The sequence below is a fragment of the Abrus precatorius genome, unplaced genomic scaffold (assembly GCF_003935025.1).
Source record: "Abrus precatorius isolate BTA unplaced genomic scaffold, Abrus_2018 Scaffold7, whole genome shotgun sequence".
Lineage (NCBI taxonomy): Eukaryota > Viridiplantae > Streptophyta > Magnoliopsida > Fabales > Fabaceae > Abrus > Abrus precatorius.
The window spans coordinates 23,172,179-23,190,819 of record NW_020874417.1 but is presented as its reverse complement, the minus strand read 5'-3'; the positions used below and the strand labels follow the sequence as shown (position 1 = coordinate 23,190,819).

General features: G+C 32.7%; 1 protein-coding gene across 1 annotated transcript; it reads left to right on the top strand.

Moving 5' to 3' along the window:
* Positions 1-1,270: 1,270 nt before the first annotated feature.
* Positions 1,271-3,395, top strand: LOC113871644 (putative UDP-glucuronate:xylan alpha-glucuronosyltransferase 4). Its single transcript, XM_027508743.1, has 2 exons — positions 1,271-2,006; positions 2,413-3,395. Exons 1-2 carry the CDS (start codon positions 1,271-1,273, stop codon positions 3,393-3,395), a joined length of 1,719 nt encoding a protein of 572 aa, XP_027364544.1.
* The last annotated feature ends 15,246 nt before the right edge of the window (positions 3,396-18,641 follow it).

The following is an 18,641-nucleotide window of genomic DNA, read 5'->3' as shown; positions in this document are numbered from 1 at the left end:
ATTAAAAATTCAAAAATTAATTACTTTCGCCAGCTGTTATGGCAAAAAATTGATCCACGTGGCAAAAAAACCCAGATTAAGAAATTGTTTCAGATTTACTATAAAATAATAAATTATTTTTTAATTTATAATATTATAATAAATTTGCCCAGAATGTGTGTGGAGCAATAATTAGTGGTTATATTAAGAATCATATATTCAGTGTAATCGTACATGAATTGATTATAATAAAGAGCAGTGATAATACAAGTCAATACAATCCTTTTTATCGAATGCCATCAACTAGTGTCAATATTTGCGGTTATGCATGTATTGCGAGATTGGATTGTTGGGTTTCACAACGTGCAGGTCCAGAAGGGAATAGTGCAACTTATCGCTTAGCAAGTTGTATTCAACAGTTTATTGTTCAGTCCTCACGATATTTTAAGTCCTAATAAAGATTAGTTGATACTTAAGAATAGTTATGCATATTGAAACAACTGCTTCACCTGTTTGCATTATTTTTCAGCTATAGTATATGTATTAAGCTGGATATATATATAACTCTAAAAATTCTTATATTAAATTTAAATTTTTTATTTAATTTATATTTGATAAATTATAATTTATTATTTCATTAACTGTCATTAAATATAAGTTAAATAAAAAATTTATATTTAATGTAAAAATTTTTAGACTTACGTTAATATAATAACATCCTTCCCATATATTATGCAATATTGCACCACGTCAAAAAAAGAAAAGGACCAAATATTTAGTTGGCCATTGGGTCGAATTGATTAAATCCATAGCATAGTTCTTGTTCGCTCGGCATGGAGAATTTCCTACAGAAGTTGGCAGAGACTTGGGGAAATTTTCTTATCCATGATTACTGCTCAACGATACTACAGTAATTTATTGCTCAAGTCGAGCAGATGAAAGTTCGACTCTGGGATATGGATTGGTTTAAATGGAAATTTTGTCGGAGTTGTTAAACAATTTTTTGAAAGGATAATGATGACCGTACACCTTATTTTTAAGGTGTAAGACGGAAAAAAGAGAAAAATAGAAAGAAAAGGAAAAGAAAAAGCTAGTCTTCAAAGCTCCTTCCTAAGGGTTTTTTTTTTCTTTCTTTCATTAACTAATTATGTGAGCACGTGCGGATCATGAGCGCGACAAAAGGATGCCTCCAAGTCCAATATACCGTCATGCAAAACTTGGAGTTAGAACCTGACAAATATAAATACGCATGTCTATTACAAAACTTCACAAATGCAAAACTTGGAGCTAAATGGCTTCTAAGTCTTCTTCCTCTTCTCATTTGTCTTCAAAGCAAAAGACTCTTCTCATTCTCTTACTCTTCTCCACAAGCCTCACGCTCTTAGAACATACGGTGAAGCACAAAAGAGTCCCCATCTACACCAGCATGTTTGAGGTGGATAAAAGAAAGCCTGTTTGGTTTGATGTCATAGAAAAAAACATTGGTGGCAAGAGCATTAAAGTAGGTGTAGTTAATATTGATACAAGAGTGGACGGTGTTCTATATGAACAACTACATGCACTGCACCCACAAGTAGAGACGATATATTCCGTTGATTTTGATCATGCTGATGACAACTTGAAATGGAAAGACTTTTTCCCTGTGTGGATTGATGAAGATGAGAAATGGGGTCATCCAAAGTGCCATGATTTACCAATGCCAACGTGGGAGGAGTATCGAGATCTCAATGTGGTGGTGGCAAGAGTTCCATGTGGGATAAGGGATGTGTTCAGGTTGCAAGTTAATTTGGTGGTGGCTAATTTGGCTGTGGAGAGTGGATGGGTGAAGAAGTTGCATTCTTATGAAGCTGTGTATGTTGTGTTTATTGGGTCGTGTGGTCCCATGGTAGACATTTTCAAATGTGATGACCTTTTGTTGTATCAGCCAGGAGAGTTTTGGGTGTACAAGCCTGATTTAGTGAGCCTCAGACACAAAATGCTTATGCCAGTTGGTTCGTGCCAGATTGCTCCAGCCTATGCAGAAACGGGTACATTTTTTCTTTCCAATTAAGGAACGATATGATATCTAATTAAATTATTCTCGGTAATTATTTGATTTTATCACATTACAAAGAGGTGTAACTTTTCATTAAACAATTATTTAACTTTCAACGACATAATTTCACTCATTTTCTCGTCATTTGACCATAATGTAGGAGATAAAAGTATAATTAAAGGAATAAAGATACTCTTCTAGCAGGAAAGGATTGTGCTTCCTTTCATTTTCTCTATTATATATATTGTAAAGGTTGGTTTAATTCAAACATGGACCTAAATCAGAAATTATTTGTCACAAAAGCAACCAGTGAAGTGACATTTGGTCTGGTGTGCCCAAATAAATAAGAGGAATAAAAGAAATAAAAAAATTACCTATTTTGGTTATTATCGGTGCAGGTAAGAAGGTATGGAGTGCCTATATGTCACAATCACCAGCGACAATGAATTACAATTACACCATGCGGGTCCCAAGGTTAGCCTATGTGACTATTCTCCACTCTTCAGAAGCTTATGTGTGTGGTGCAATAGCTCTAGCACAAAGCATTCTTCAAACCTACAAAAGCATCCTTCAACATAACAACTACACCAGAGACCTACTCCTTCTTGCTGATGAATCAATTGGTCCCAAATCCACAAGAGGTCTAAAAGCTGCAGGGTGGAGGATCAAACGCATTAAACGTATCTTAAACCCCTTTGCCACAAAAGGTTCATATAACGAGTGGAACTATAGCAAGCTTCGAATATGGCAACTCACCATGTATGACAAAATCATCTTTATAGATGCTGATCTTCTAGTCCTAAAGAGCATTGATGATTTCTTCACTTACCCTCAATTATCTGCCGCACCTAATGACTTCACCTTGTTCAACTCTGGCTTGATGGTCATTGAGCCATCCATGTGCATGTTCGAGGACTTGATGAAGGAAACTTTAAAGGTGAAACCATATAATGGTGGTGACCAAGGTTTGGTCAACGAGGTATTCACATGGTGGCATAGGTTGCCAACAAAGCTGAACTACCTAAAGAGTTTTCAAGAGAGGCCAGAGAATGAGAAGGAGGAGGTTCCAGAGGACTTGTATGCTATACATTACTTGGGTTTGAAACCATGGATGTGTTATAGAGATTATGACTGCAATTGGGACATGCAAGAACTTCATGTTTTTGCTAGTGACTTGGTTCACCACAAATGGTGGCAGGTTCATGACACCATGCCCAAAGAGTTGCAATCCTATTGTGGGCTTACAAAAAGATTGGATAAAAGGATAATGCAACAGAGAAGAAAGGCAAAAAATGCTAATTTGTCTGATGGGCATTGGAAGATTGAGGTTAAGGATCCTAGAAGGAAACATTATGAGGATTTGAATTTCAATAGTGTATAACTAGAGGTTTCTTGCCAGAGGTTTGGCAATAGTACGTGGAGGGTGCATTTGAAAATAGCTTAATTAAGTATTTATTAATAAATTTTTATATAAAGGCTTGTATTATATAATTAATTATAAAATTTATTAAAATAAATTGAAAATTTTCATTAAAATTATGATAAGTTGTAGAGCTCTGGTCTGTCTATGAGATGTGATCTGTGATGACAGCACAATCAACAAATGGAATATATGTAATGTTAAACTGTGCATCAATTTTTTTTTCAATTTAAAATCAGTGCCCTTCCACCCAATGTTCAGGAAACCGGACCTAGTTTAAGTTTCAGTAGGTTCAACTGTTTGAATGAAATAATATTTTAAATAAATTATAAGTAATATATTAAATATTTTTTTAAATATAATACTATAACTACATAATACTCAAAGATAAAAGTTACGTACTATTTTTAAGTTTTAATATCAAAGTTATATATAAAAAATCTAAATATAATAAAATTTACCAAAATAACTCATTGCTAGCCATCACATCTAAAAAATAATAATTAAATATCATCAAAAGTTTAAGAAATTATAATATTTATTAATGTTGAATCCATCAAATGTCAATCGTCCACTCATGAATAGTAAAGTACTTGACTGAGAGATATATAGGATCGGGCTAAATTAACAACTCTCAATTTTTACTGATTTCAATAGTTTTGGACCAATTTTTAGAACATCCAATTTAATTGAACATTGGATTGGTTCACTGGTCCGACCGTACAGTCAAGTTTTTTGTGAACTATGCTTTCGCAGAGAAAGATATCAAAATATAACTGAAATAGGTAGAAGCAAATTGGATCTCTCTTGGTGTAGAAATAACTTGATTCCTTTGAATGTTTGAATCATTCTTAGAGCAACTTTAATTACCGATTCTTGATTCCTTGAAGAACAATACAATCGAATAATAAAATTCAAAGAAAAAAGTGAAAGAAGAATGAGATGGAAATTGACGCCACTCTCAAAAGAAGATAAGCCACATAATTTTCACTATGATGGAAGGATCTACTAATAAGAAGTAAACTCAAGTTCTCTACTTAGATCACTTGAAAGAAAAAGGAGTTTAACAAAACTCACTAGATTTCATAAAATCTGAAAAATAAACCAAAGTTACCAAAATACAAAAGGAGAGTGTCTTATATAGGCAACAAACTACGCTAGCTATTGGACTAAGCCTAACTATACAAGAAGGTAAAAGCCCAAAGGTACAAAATACACTATAAGACCTAAGAATCATGAATGATACAAGAGAAATGAGAATAAGTCTTCAAAGTGTGCCTTCTATGGGCTTGGGACCAAGGTGACTTCTTAGACCCACAAGCTTGCTTAGGGCTTCTTTGATCTTCTTAACCTTTGACCTAGTCATAAGGCTTTAAAGTCCCTCCAAAGCATCCTCCACTTGGCTCATGCTCTCTAAGCTAGTGAGACCCTCCCTCTTCTAAAGGATTTGCCCTCAAATCGAAATCATCATCATCCTCACGGTTACCTACAAAATAAGAAGAAATATCACATATATTGAAAGTATCATTCACTTCATACTCATCAGGTAAGTCTAGCTTTAAAAAGTTTGGAAAATCTAGGAGATGAGCTTGTGTGTGCCAATCTTTTAGATCTTGAAAGGCTTTTTATTACCTCAGTCCCCATGAGAAAATAACATTCTTTTTAACCAATTTATTTAGGAGATATGTCAAGGTGAAAAACTCTTTAAGTTCTATGAAAGGTTTTTCTTGCTTGGGCTCCAATTAAAAAACACATTCTTTTTCACCAAATCATTTAAAGGTGAGGCCAAAGTAGAAAAATCTTTCACAAACCTCCTATAGAAGCTAGCAAGCCTGTGGAAGCTTCTAATCTCTCCAACATTCTTAGGGATTGGCCAATCCTTGATAGCCTTCAACTTAGACTCATTCACATGTACCACTTTTAAGATGAATATTTGAGAATATAGTGGAACCACTAAGCTCATCTAACATATAATCTAGTTTAGGTATGGGGTGTCTATACTTAATGGTAATGTTATTGATGGCTCTACAATTAGTGCACATACGCTATGATCCATCCTAGGAACTAACAACACCGGAACAACACAAGGACTAAGACTTTCTCTAACCCACCCTTTGCTTAACAAGTCTATTAGTTGTTTCTCTATTTTCTTGCTTTCTTGAGGGTTACACTTATATGCAGGCCTATTGAGTAAGCTAGCACTTGGAATTAAGTCAATTTGGTGCTCTATCCCTTTTAAGGGTGGTATGCTGTGGGGGATGTACTTAGGGAATAAGTCCCTAAATTCCTCAAGTATAGAGTCTACCTCATTAATATAGGTGGAAACCTTATTAGTTAATGCATGAGAATTAAATGAACCTTTGCAATACAAAATGTATAAATGTTGTTTAAAAAACAAGGCTCTCTTAATTTCATGTTTTCTAGCCAACAAGCTTTCACCCTTAGATTCTTCCTTGGCCTTTTTAGTTTCATTTTTAGTGTGTTTTTCCTTAACCTTCATTTTAATTTGATCTTCTAGGGATCCTATGGGTTTAGATTATTTATCCCTCTTAACCTTCATTTTAATTTGATCTTCTACTACTTGCCTATGTGTTAATAAGTGTAGAAGATGCTTCTTACTATTATCAGTAAAAGAAAGGATGTTGGTAGAGCTATCATGATGGACCTTCCTATCAAATTATCATGGCCTACCTAAGAGAATATGACCCACTTCCATGGGAACTACATTACATAAAACCTCATTTTCATATTTCTCAATGGAAAAAGTTACCCTAACTTGTTTATCAACTAAGAGTTCACCCTCTTGGTGTAGCTATTGAAGCTTATATGGTTTAGGGTGAGAAATAGTGGCAAGGTTAAACTTACTCACTAACCTTTAGGAGGCACAATTGGTACAAGAACCTCCATCAACTATTAGGGAACACAAATTTTCTAAGACATAGCATCTAAAATTAAAAAATATTTTCTCTTTATGAGTCATCTAACTCACGGCTATGGCTCTCTAATAACCTCTTAACTACTAATAAGTCACCCTTATTACCCCTAAGGTCTTCATTAGAACTAGAGTGTTCACTTTTACTTGAGGAGGAGGAAGAGGATGAAGAATCCTTACTAGTACTAGTATAACAATCCCTACCTTTTAGTATCGTAGTTTTCTTTGTAAGGCATTGGGATGCAATGTGACCCCGTCCCAAACACTTAAAACATTTGATTGAACTACTCTTTTCCTTTTCTTGTTTTTGAGTGTTCCTAGCGGTTTGAGGATTGTTTGTATTAAAACCTTTTTTTTTGTTTTTCTTGAGGATTTTGTGTAAGTTCTTTCCTAGCCTTGTAGGACATATTCCCCTCTTATTTTTATCCTTCCACCTTTGGTTGGAAAATTCTCCTTTAGAGGAATATTTCTTACTTCTTCTTTCTTGGAGTTGTGCCTCAACCCTAATGGCTAAATGCACTAACTCATCTAAATCCACATGGGGAAATAACTCAACCTCTCTTTCTATATCTCTATTTAGGTCATTCACAAATCTCATCATAGTTATTTCATTATCCTCTTGTACATTAGTCCTAATTAGAGAAAATTCTAAGTCTTTATAGTAGTCATCTATACTTTTCAACCTTTGGTTTAGTCTTTGGAGTTTAGCAAGTAACTCACTCCTAGTATGTAGAGTCATATCTTTTTCTAAGTAAGACCTTGAACTCATCCCAATCATCAATGGGAGGTAAGCCTAACCTATCTCTTTCTTTACAAAAATTGGTCCACCACACTAGGACATAGTTTTGAAATGATAAGGTAGCTATCCTAACCTTCTTTTCCCTAGTAATCCTATGGCTATTAAACACTTGTTCAAGCCTCATCACCCATTCAAGATAGGCTTCTACATCACTTTTGCCATGGAAAGGTGACACTTCCATTTTAATTTCCTATAGTCTAAATTCATTTTCTCTATCTCTTTTTGGTCTTCTTTCTTCTCTATGGTTTCTTCTCCTATGACCTTCACTTCTCTCAGTCCTCTCTTCCCATCTATCCCTCTCTTGTCTTCTATTTCTCTCTTCTCTATGCTTATCATTTCTATCACAACCACTTAATGAGACATCTCCTAAATTTTGCCTCTCTAATCTAGCTCTCATTTCTTCCCTTTCTTTTCTCACGTCATCCCTTATTTTAACAATTTCAGTCGTAAACCTTGCAATTTTAGGAGATGGTGGAGGACTAACTTCCCACTATGCATATCTATGACTTTTTGATTTTAGTAGAGGTTAATTCTAGCGCAAGCTACACCCTAAAAATGAATCACTAATCTTTTTAACCTAGATCGTGACACTAAACTATTACCAATTAAGAGAAAGCAATAAAAGAAAGCTAAGCTATCATGCTAGTTAGTTTCTAGAAAGAAATAAAACAAATAGAAGGAAGAAGAAGAAAGTGTGAAATCTTACTTCACAATCCAAAAATACAAGCTAAGCTAGCATGCATACTCTATATGGTCTTATAAGTAAGTAAAACAATTTATGCAATATAAAATCCTAACTAAGCATACTAGTCGGTGTGCAAAAAATAAACTAGCAACCTATGCGTGATTACCCTAAATAACTAGGCCAAATAGGGCCAAAAGTCCAATGTTCGATGTCTAATTATAAAAAATTCAAAACCTACTACAAAGTTTTACAAAAAATTGAAAATTGAAAATTTTCAGCCCCAACAAATAAAAGAAAAGTCTCCAAATACAAAGAGATTTGAAATACACAAAATGAAAACCCCAAGCTAATGTATTACAAGGCTTTGCTCTCCAATACAAAAGCTTTCCAAGAAGTGTAGCTTTAAGTCACCAAGTATCAAAAGACAAGAAATGGTTAGGGAAAACAACAATTAATATGTGAATCTTGGACCAAGGACCTCACAACTCTTCTCACGTGTTTCACTAAAACTCAACTTGTGTTTACTCTCTTTTTTGACCTTTTCAAAAGTGTGCACACTTGTCTTTTCCCTCTCTACTCCTTAACTAACAAAGAAATCAAGGTAGAAAGTCAAGTTACTCTTAATTTGATCACTTAATATGCTACCATCATAATCAGTCTTATGTTTATCTCAAAAAAGCCAAAAAAAAAAAAATGAGACTCTACCACAAAACTAAAGAAGTTTTACTACTAGAAAAACTTGAATTACAGACGGATTTACAAACAAAAAAAAAATTAAAAAACTAGTTTTTTTAAATTTTTGGATAAATCCATCTGTATTACAAACAGAAAAAATTCGTCTTTAAATATAGATAATTTTGTTTTTTCTTTTTATATTATAAACGGATTACAAAATGAAAAATTTGTCTGTAATTTTATAGATAGATTTATAGACCAAAAAATCAGTCTGTAATTTTATAGACAGCTTTTATAGACTTATTTTTTTTCGTTTATATTATAGATAGATTTACAAACTGATTTTTCTGTCTGTAATTTGAAACTAAGGTGAAAAATATTAGGCGCAAATTACAAACAGTAAAATCCATCTTGACTTATAGACAAAAAAATCCATCTGTAATATGCAAAATAGTATAAAAGCGTGTCTCCTCCTTTTTCTTCCTCAATTTTCTATTTTCCTTTCTCTCTGATCTCTCTCTAGCATCTTCACTTCCCTGCACATTGCTACTAGTTTGAGCCTCCATTTTGCAAACAAATTGCGCTATTGTGTTTCTGGTATTATATTCTAACTTTTAATCAATTTTATTTTTCTATTTTTGGTGCAGGGTATAACCTTATTTGTTATAAATTATTTATTACAGATGACTCACATGAAAGAATGTATTAATTTTGAACATCTTACAGTTCAAGAGGAGGTTGAAATTCATAGTGGACTTAGCAACAATGAAGGAGGGAGAGTCACCGTGAATGTATCAAATTAAAGAAAGGTGCAGTTGTGGAGAGACGATGAGGTTGGAGCTCAAAGAGAAGAAGTGTTGGAGTGTGCGGGAAATAAAGTGTTTGAGAATGGGAAGTGTTGTTTCGGAGAAGTGATGAATGAGATGAGAAAATTGATCAAAGATACGTTTAATGAGGTAATATAAGAATTATGAACGAAATAATTGTTATAAATTAATTTATTACATACAGAAAAATCTATATGTAATTTTACAGATAGTAAAATCTGTCTGTAATAAATATATTTATTATAGACAAAAAAATCTGTTTGTAACTTACAGAGTGATTTAAAAAATTTGTCTGTATGAATTACCGACACCAAAATTACAGACAGATTTTATCTGTCTATAATCATTTAAAATCCGTCTATATTTGTAGGTTTTGTAGTAGTGTTTGAAAGACAAATTAGAAAAGCACAATTAGAATTAAACACACTTAAAGAGAATAGTATATGTATGACAAACTTGAATAAGAAAGAGACAAACTAGAATTAAGAACTTTTGAAAGCTAGCACTCAAAAGAAACCTAGAACTCTAGATTATACAAACTAGATTCATGTTAAACACAAAATTAGCCTTTGGTTTCACTTTAAAAGACTTAATTCATGCATTCCTACTTCAACAAAACATTTGCACATCTCATGATATCCAAATTCTCTTTTTAACCTTTGTTTTCTTGATTGTTTTTGCTACTTTTTCTTTTACAACTTTTTTTTTCAGTAAGTCTTTTTCTCTTGTATTTGCTCTTTTCTTTCTATTTTTTATTTTTTTGTTGTTTTGACTTTTTCTATATCACTAATTTTCAAGATTTTCAATGGATCTTTAATTTTACGCAAGTATCCACCTACTAATAATACTAGTTTCAACAATAACACATTTAGTTCATTCTTGCAACTTATCACAATTAACAAAAACAACAACTATAACAAGATGATAGAATAGTAAAATAAGAAAAATACAAGTAGAAAGAAGTTGTATAAACAAGCAAATCACCACATAATGAAACTAGAAAGCAAAAAAATAATGTAAAAGTGCTAAAAGAATTCATGGATTAACACCAAGAACATAAACACAAAATTGTCCAGTACATGTAATTGACAATGTTTAATGATCTAATAAGATTGACAAACAAGTGTATAGTAATAATTTTGCCTTTACAATTGCAAAACATATGGATCTAACCAAAAAATTTCAGCAAGAACATAAAGAACATAAGATGAAATGGTGCAAAGACTTACAATACAAGAACTAAAGATTAGAGCAATCTAATAATGAATTATGAATTCTAAACCAATTAAAACAGTCATCTAATACTAGGAAACAATATACTCGGATCAGATTTGGCAAAGAAGTAAGAACACAAAATTTGAATTTGAATGAATGAATTTGACTACAAAAATTGAAACTCAACTGATCCAAAATTTGATGGCAAAGTTTTAATCGAAATTGAATGTAGATTAAGGATCTACAATCAAATTTTTAAAATTCAAAATTGATTTAAGTTTTAAGTTTTAATGCCAAAATTGAAATTAAATAAAAAATGATCAACATTTATATGAAAAAGAAGGTGTAGATGAAGAATATGAATTCAGATTTCAAAAAAGATCAAGAAAACCAAATAGATTTAGAACTTTTTTTACCTCTAGAAGCAAGCTCTAGATGTCAAATGATGTAGGAATGACTTGATTTCTTTGAATGTACGAATCATTTATAGAGCAACTTCAATCACCAATCCTTGATTCCTTGAAGAACAATGCAATTGGAAAAGAAAATTCAAAGAAAAAATTAGAAGAAAAAGGAGACAGGCCACATGATCTTCACAATGATGGAAGAATATACTAATAAGAAGTAAACTCATGTTCTGTACCTAGATCACTTGAGAGAAAAAGAGTTTCACAAAACTCACTAGATTTCATAAAATCTGAAAAATGAACCAAAGTTACCAAAATACAAAGAGAGAGTGTTTTATATAGGCAATAAACTACACTAGCTATTGGGCTAGTCTCAACTATACAAAAAGGGAAAAGCTCAAAAGTACAAAATACACTATGAGACCTAAGAATCATGAATGATACAAGAGAAATAAGAATAAGTCTTCAAAGTGTGGCCTTCTGTGGACTTAGGCCCAAGGTGACTCATTAGACCCACAAGCTTGCCTAGGACTTCTTTGGTCTTCTTAACCTTTGACCTAGTTATAGGGCCTTGAAGTCCCTTCAAAGCATCATCCACTTGGCTCATGCTCTCAAAGCTAGTGAGGCCCTCATCATCTCTTTTCCTACTATGAAATTAAAATAAGCTTACACAATTTTCAAGCAACTAGTAATAAATATAGAACAGAGAGAGTAAATCAGGAACATCAAAATATTAATGTGAGAAAACCTTGAATGAAAGGTAAAATCCACGGGATCTAATCCAATAAAATTCTCCACTAATAAATTTAATAGGTACACCACAAGTCCTCTTGGAACTACAAGGGATCAGCAGAAAATAAAAACTTCACCAATAAAGTGGATAACAACAAAATAAACCCTTGATAGGTATTCAGCCATAGCAACAAGAAAGAAAACTACTGCAAAATATTGATATCAAAATAATGCTCACAATACCAGGATCTTAATGCTGAAATTTGCATAAAGATCACGCATATATACTATACGAACTATCTAATACAGTAACTTTTTTTTCACTACTATTTTTTGTCTTCTTCTCGAGATGCTTTTTTAGATGTTTTTCTCTCTCTTGTAGTCATACATACGCACATTTGCATGCATGCTACATGGTTATTTTTTTTCTCCCTCTTAACTACTCACACCATATATATCTTTTTTCTTTTATTTATAAAGTTAGTATGGACCCACTTGATAATGACCCACCTAACAACTTCTACCAACATTTGCATTTCAATGAAAATATGACATCACAAATCAATATAGAGTTAAGAACAATTTTGTGCGAAAACAAATGCAAACTATATTGAACTACTAACACTCACCAGTTTTGATTACCCAAAATATTGGTTTGTTTCTAGGTTAACTATTAAACCATAGTCAAAGTGAGAAAAGACCATAGTGGGAGAAAGAAAAGTGTCTTACAAATGGATTTATCCAAACAAAGAAGTTAGGTGCTTTTATGTAGATTATGATTGCAACGGGTACAAAACAAAACGAGCTTCTGTAATAATGATCTTGTTGCTAAATTTTAGATAAGAACTATATAACATTTTTTTAATTGAAAATGTTACAGATGACACTTACTCACAAAATATATATATACACCTAAATGTTACAATGCTATTGAAAATTTGAAATCAACAAAAGTTTCATATTCTTTCAAAATCAAAGTAATACAAGAATTGAGTCTATAAAATTTTCTCTGATTTTCTTCCATCTAAAGCCCCTTGAGAACTTTTTCTCGCCTCTCTTTGTGCTTGACTTTTGTTTCTTATATATTTGTCTTTTTCTCTCAATGGTACAATGACCATTAATGGTGATATGAAAGTTTCATTCTTTTTTTTTCTAATGTCTTATTTAGAATTGTTGGTAATCCAACTTTACTTTCCATAGGAATTATAGCCATAGGTGGGGGGTTGAAGTAACATTCCCTTAGCTTAAGAAAGACATTCTCTATCTTCATCTTTTGTATAGAAATTATTTCCAGACATTGCTAGACATTACTAGTCTGTATTTAGCAGTCAAAGATTCGTTGTGTCAAAAGGCATTCTAGTTGTGCTAGTTCCTTATGCATTTGTTGTCTGAATGAGTGTTCCTTTGCCTTACTTTCTCATCATGGAAGGCTTTGGGTGTTTTCTCTTAGCTTACACTCCCTTTGTATTTTTAATACATGACTCTCTTTGCCATATCTTTCTTCTTCCTATTTTACCTATGGCAATTTCTGCAATCCCTAACAATAGCCCCCTTGCACTTAAGGGATATTTACTTCCTTAAGTGCATAAACTTTGTTTGTTTTGCTCTTTGCTTTATAATGAATTAGAATTGAAGCACTGCTTCTTTCTTTCAATTTTGTCACTATAGTTGACTTGCTAACAAGGTGTTTTAGGAGTGACAATATTATAAGGGAATGGAGACTTATGGACACTCAACTTGTATAGGTGGACCAAGTGAGTGTAAAAGATGCTTTTCTGGAAAAAGGAATTTACCTCTATTTCTCAACATGTCTCCTACTTGTAAGAGGTTGATTGATGCCTCAGGATGCAATTTATGCTTAGGGACAATTGTTGCCTTCTATAAGGCGTTGAATGTCCATACTAGGGTAAAACACATCTGAAAGCCTTTCAATACCTCTCTCTCTCTAATTTATGTTCATAAGTAATATGCTTCCTATGGAATTCTTCCACACTTTACTTTTACTCTCTAGGGAGTGCCATGGAACTTGTGAAGTACCAAAACATGAAGGAGAGAAAATATCTCCTATTTTCTATCCTTTATTCCTTATATAGTTCCTTATCCTTTGGTTCCCAAGTAGCACAACGACTAATAATGATGACCCATATAACCATCATTTCCTATCTAATACCTTTAACCATTTTTAGATATTTCTTTTTATAGCTTGATTTCTTTCTTCCCACTTATGGACACCATAGTTGTAGAATCAGGGAACTGAAGCGACATATCTTTGCTCTTGAAATAGTGTTCCTACACATTTTGTCTATACATGAGTTGCTTTTTGATACTGGTAGTTCATATGGATTTGACATTTCAGTCTTTACTCAAATGGTTTAAGGGTTTGCTCTAGTATAATGGCTCCTTCAATTTCTGACATCTTGTTCTTGTAGAGTCGATTTCTTGAGTACTCGTGGTTTGCTCCATGGTCACTGCCCTTGCTACGTGATCCCTCTTTTTCCCACTCATGTCTCATTTCAAATCTTTTGTTCAGACTATTAATTAGCTATATTTCTCTTGATTCCTATTTTTACCTCTAGTATTTTATTCTATTCCCAACAATAACCCCTTGTACTTAAACATGGAAACTATGCCCAAGTGCATTAACCTTATAACTCCCTTTAAGATGGATATTTTATTTGTTGCTTGGTTTTCTCATCATTAGAGAATGTGCATTTTGGGTTCCCACAATCATAATGGGCCATAACGGCTTCTTCTTTTTCTTCTCCTTTTGTTTTTTTCCTTCTTCTCACCCTTTTCTTTCATTATTATTGTCGTAGCCACCATCTTATGTTTCTTATGCTCTTTGCTGTCATTTTGGATGAACTAGTTTACATTGATACATTGCAGTCAAAGCTTTATTCAACACCTACTATTCATGTCATCGTAACCTTTATTGTCAAGAACTCTATTACAACATCAATTGTCGAAATACATGACAACCTAAATCTTAGTGCTGCTACTAGTTTGTTGCTTGTTTCTAGGCCTTTACTTTTCTTGATTCTTTTATCATGTCAGCCATTTTCCCTTTCAATTTCTCCGCTTATGATGCTTAAATCTTGAGAAACTTCATGGCTTACCACCTTGATTTTGTTGTTTTATAAAGTTGATGACCAACGACTGTTAGAGAATTTTGCTGCCCGCTATTCTTATTTCACTATCCAATTGTCATTGCCACTTCTTCTTTGCTGGATGACTTATAATCAGTTCATTTTTTTCTTTGCACACTTCAAACCCACTCTGGTTTAAATGGATTATTGCCTTCAGGGATGAACTTGTCAATTGCGTAGAAATTTTTTGCAAGCTTGATTTTAGCAATTTATGACTTGATCGCTTGTCTCTACAACTCGCTTGACTCATTTCATCCGAAGACATTGTACGTATTACTACTAAAAAAGATATACTATTATGTTCTTCTTTCACAACTATGGGTTCTACTACTTCTTGGCATGAGCTTTTCATTTCATTTGTTTTTCACAATCATTCATGAGATCTCTCTTTTTTAGAAATTAGTTTGCTCCCTCAATTCTAGTATACTTCTTGGATAGTGTCCTATCACATATCAATTTACTCTGTTGACAACACTTTACTAATTCTAGTGATTAGGAGACATTTGCTCCCTTTTCGTAAAGTGCGGCTAGATTTGTCGTGGGCGTGATCAATTGGATTTTTATAACATTATTTCCTCTAATTCCTAGCTCATTAATCCTCTTTTGTGCCTAATTGGTTGAATTGGATCATTTTATGATGTTTGAATTTTATTTGGGCTTTATTTAATTTTTTCAGTATTTGGTAAATTCTAATACTGTTTTGGTTTCTGAACCATATCTTGAGTTGTAGAACTCTTTTCATTGTGATTCTTGATTTGTAGGAAAGCTAAGAGAAAGGTGTACAATTCCTATGAAAAGGTCAGAAACCAATTCTGATGATAAGAAGCTGAAACTAGGCTTGAAAAAAGTCAGAACGCTGTAGGGTGCATGAGATATATCTTCCCTTATTTGAAGCACCATTGTCTTAAAAAAGCACATCTGCATTATATGTTTAATGAGTACTTATACAAACCCACTTCTAGTCTAACGTAACAAAGCTATGAATTGATATAAAATAGTGCAAAAATGAGGGAAGAAGTGAATGAATACAAGGGGCTTTGATTTTAGCATTATTAATTTTTAATAACAATTAAAGTAATCTCCCATTATAGTCTTAGGACACTTAAATTAATTACTTTTTGACCATTTGTAACAACGTTGATACCTATCAACGTCTTACAAAATGTTAATATGTTTCTATATCATATTTAAAATGCTTTACTCCAACTTTTACTTTGTTGGACAATTTTGTATATAGCAAAATTCTTAAGCCTATTTTATTATCATGATTGAGGCATGACATGTGTACACTTTATGCTTAATAGTGAATGAGATTTTTTTGGAAGAACCCAGAGGAAAAAATATTTGAGGCCCAAAATTGTAGAGAGTAAACCTTGTTTTTATGTGTCTATTCCCAACACATTCAATTTTTTTATTATTTTATTTTATTCGTGACCTCGTTCTTGTGACCCACTTTACAAGGCAATAGATATGATTGGTATACAACATTTCATGTAGCTGTTGTTGCTGCTGTGAATCAAGTTTTTTGGATCGAAAAGCTCATGATAGACTTGCATATAGAACAAACAAAAAGCACACAGATATTTGTGGACAACCAAGCTGCCATTTCAATTGCAAATTATCCAATGTTCCATGACAAAACAAATGATGGAGAAGTGTAGCTTGTCTATTGTAGAATTGAACATCAAAGTGTTGACCTCCTAACAAAGACACTTCCTAAAACCATATTTGAGTTCTTAAGGAAAAGACTTGGAGTATGCAACTTCAGTGTTAAGGAGGAGTGTTGATTAGAATGACCCGTGAAGTTGCCAAGTCAATTTTCAGTTTTCCAAATTTTTAGGCAATAAAGAGTCAAATATATGTTATAATCAGAATATTTGATTTGCTATTTTTTTTAGGCATTTTTCTCTTTCATTATCTTTAACAACTAACAATAAGCTATAGTGACATATAATAGTTCCTTTTTCCTTGCTCTCTAAATAGCATAGTGACCTATAATAGTGACCACTATCTCCATCATTTTTCATACGATATCTTTAATTATTTTTTAGTATTTTTTCTTTTTGTACTTGTTTCATTTTCTCCACTTTTGGATATCATAGTTGTAGAGCTAAGACTTCATGTTTCCATTCTTGGAAAGGTGCTATTGTATACCTGACGATTTAAGGCTTTGCTTTGTTTTCTTTCACCTTCATGTAAAAGTTTCTTTAATTGTTTTGACTTTATGCTTCCAACCGCTAATGCCATGAGTGCTTGTTGCTTGAGTCGCTTCCTCAAAATCGCCTACTCTTTAGTGTAAACGTCCACTAGATTCTTGCCTCACTGCCAAATCTTTCATTTCTCTTTTAGCTTTTTCTCCATCTGAGTCTTTGTTTGAGTTATTCAAATATCTTATTTTACTCATTTTTACTTTTGTCCCTAATATTCTATTTGGTTCCCAGTAGACATAAACCTTGCTAAGGACATAAGCACCTATAATTATCTCTACTTTCAATTTTAAAAGTCCTTGTAAAGATGAGTATGGCATGTAAGACAAAATACTATTAATATAGCATTTGCAATTTTCTTTAACATATATGTTAAAAATACAAAATCTCTTATAGTTAATTCTAGCTGACTTGGTATGCGTATAACTTAAGAATAATGATGTGCACATTTAAATAAATCAACATGATGTGACATCAACAATAATCAATAGACAAGTTCATAAATATATTCTTTTAAAAAATTGATCTCGTCCATGTCTATAACTTTGAAAATATAAATTGATAGACCTCCACTAGTTAATGATAACTATTAAGTACTATAATGTTTAATTAATTAATTTCCTGTCGTTTTTTAGTTAGCAACTAATGCAAAGCAAGCAATTCAGATAAAAAAAAGGATAAAATAAAATTTATTTTGTGTGCAATGTAATGTGATGCTAAGAGGTTAATTAGTTATCTCAGTCCCTCACAACAAGTCAAGTATAATACAAATAAAAAAAGTTACAAATATACTATGTATGTTTTGTGTGTAACTGTCACCATTGTATAACTTGAAGAGTTTCCTGATGCTAGAGAAGATTACAAGTGCCACTTCGATATCAAGAGAATGAACAACTCACAAACGTTCTTCGTCAATCCATTGCACTTCTTTCAAAACATTACTTGGTTAATGCTTTCCATCTTTTTAATTTTTTATAGTGTTCATAAGATTTTAAGTGGATTCTAAACATGTTGACCTTAAGTCTTGTACACTTTTGCATTATGCCTTCTCGAAGATAAGCAGCTTTGAGATTACTATTACTATTTCTATACATATTCTTACATTGAGGCACACGTACCACAAAGTTTCTTTCCAAATCTTGTTGCAAAGTCTTCTTCTATACATTGTTAGAAAATGTTCACTCTATCAACAATGCTTTTTTCACTACAACTTAATTATCAAGAAGGTGTCTTTTATATACTTGAAGGAACACTTGCTTTGTTAACATCAGAAAGGTGGCGGTCTCCTTAGAAATAGGGATATGTAGGACTCATCCTTAACATTCTTTATACATTTGTACACCGAGTTTTCTTTTGGTAACATCTCTCTGAATGGCTTTATCCCTATATCTTTTGATAAAGTCTAGCATACTTTCATTATTCTTTGACTTGACACAACCAAAGTTTGTTATACGAAATACTCTTTCCTTTCTAAGAACTTTTCACAAAACTCATTGACCAACTCCTCCAACGTCGCTATGAAGTTTGACTTTAACTTAGCATACCATGTGAATATATCCTCTTTACTATCTCATAATTGTTC

What these genes read in the sequence shown, in the direction of transcription:
- LOC113871644 (XM_027508743.1), top strand. Translation starts at nt 1,271, where the DNA reads ATGGCTTCTAAGTCTTCTTCCTCTTCTCATTTGTCTTCAAAGCAAAAG. An exon ending in TCCAGCCTATGCAGAAACGG is followed by an intron (nt 2,007 to 2,412) that starts GTACATTTTTTC and finishes TTATCGGTGCAG; the next exon opens with GTAAGAAGGTATGGAGTGCC.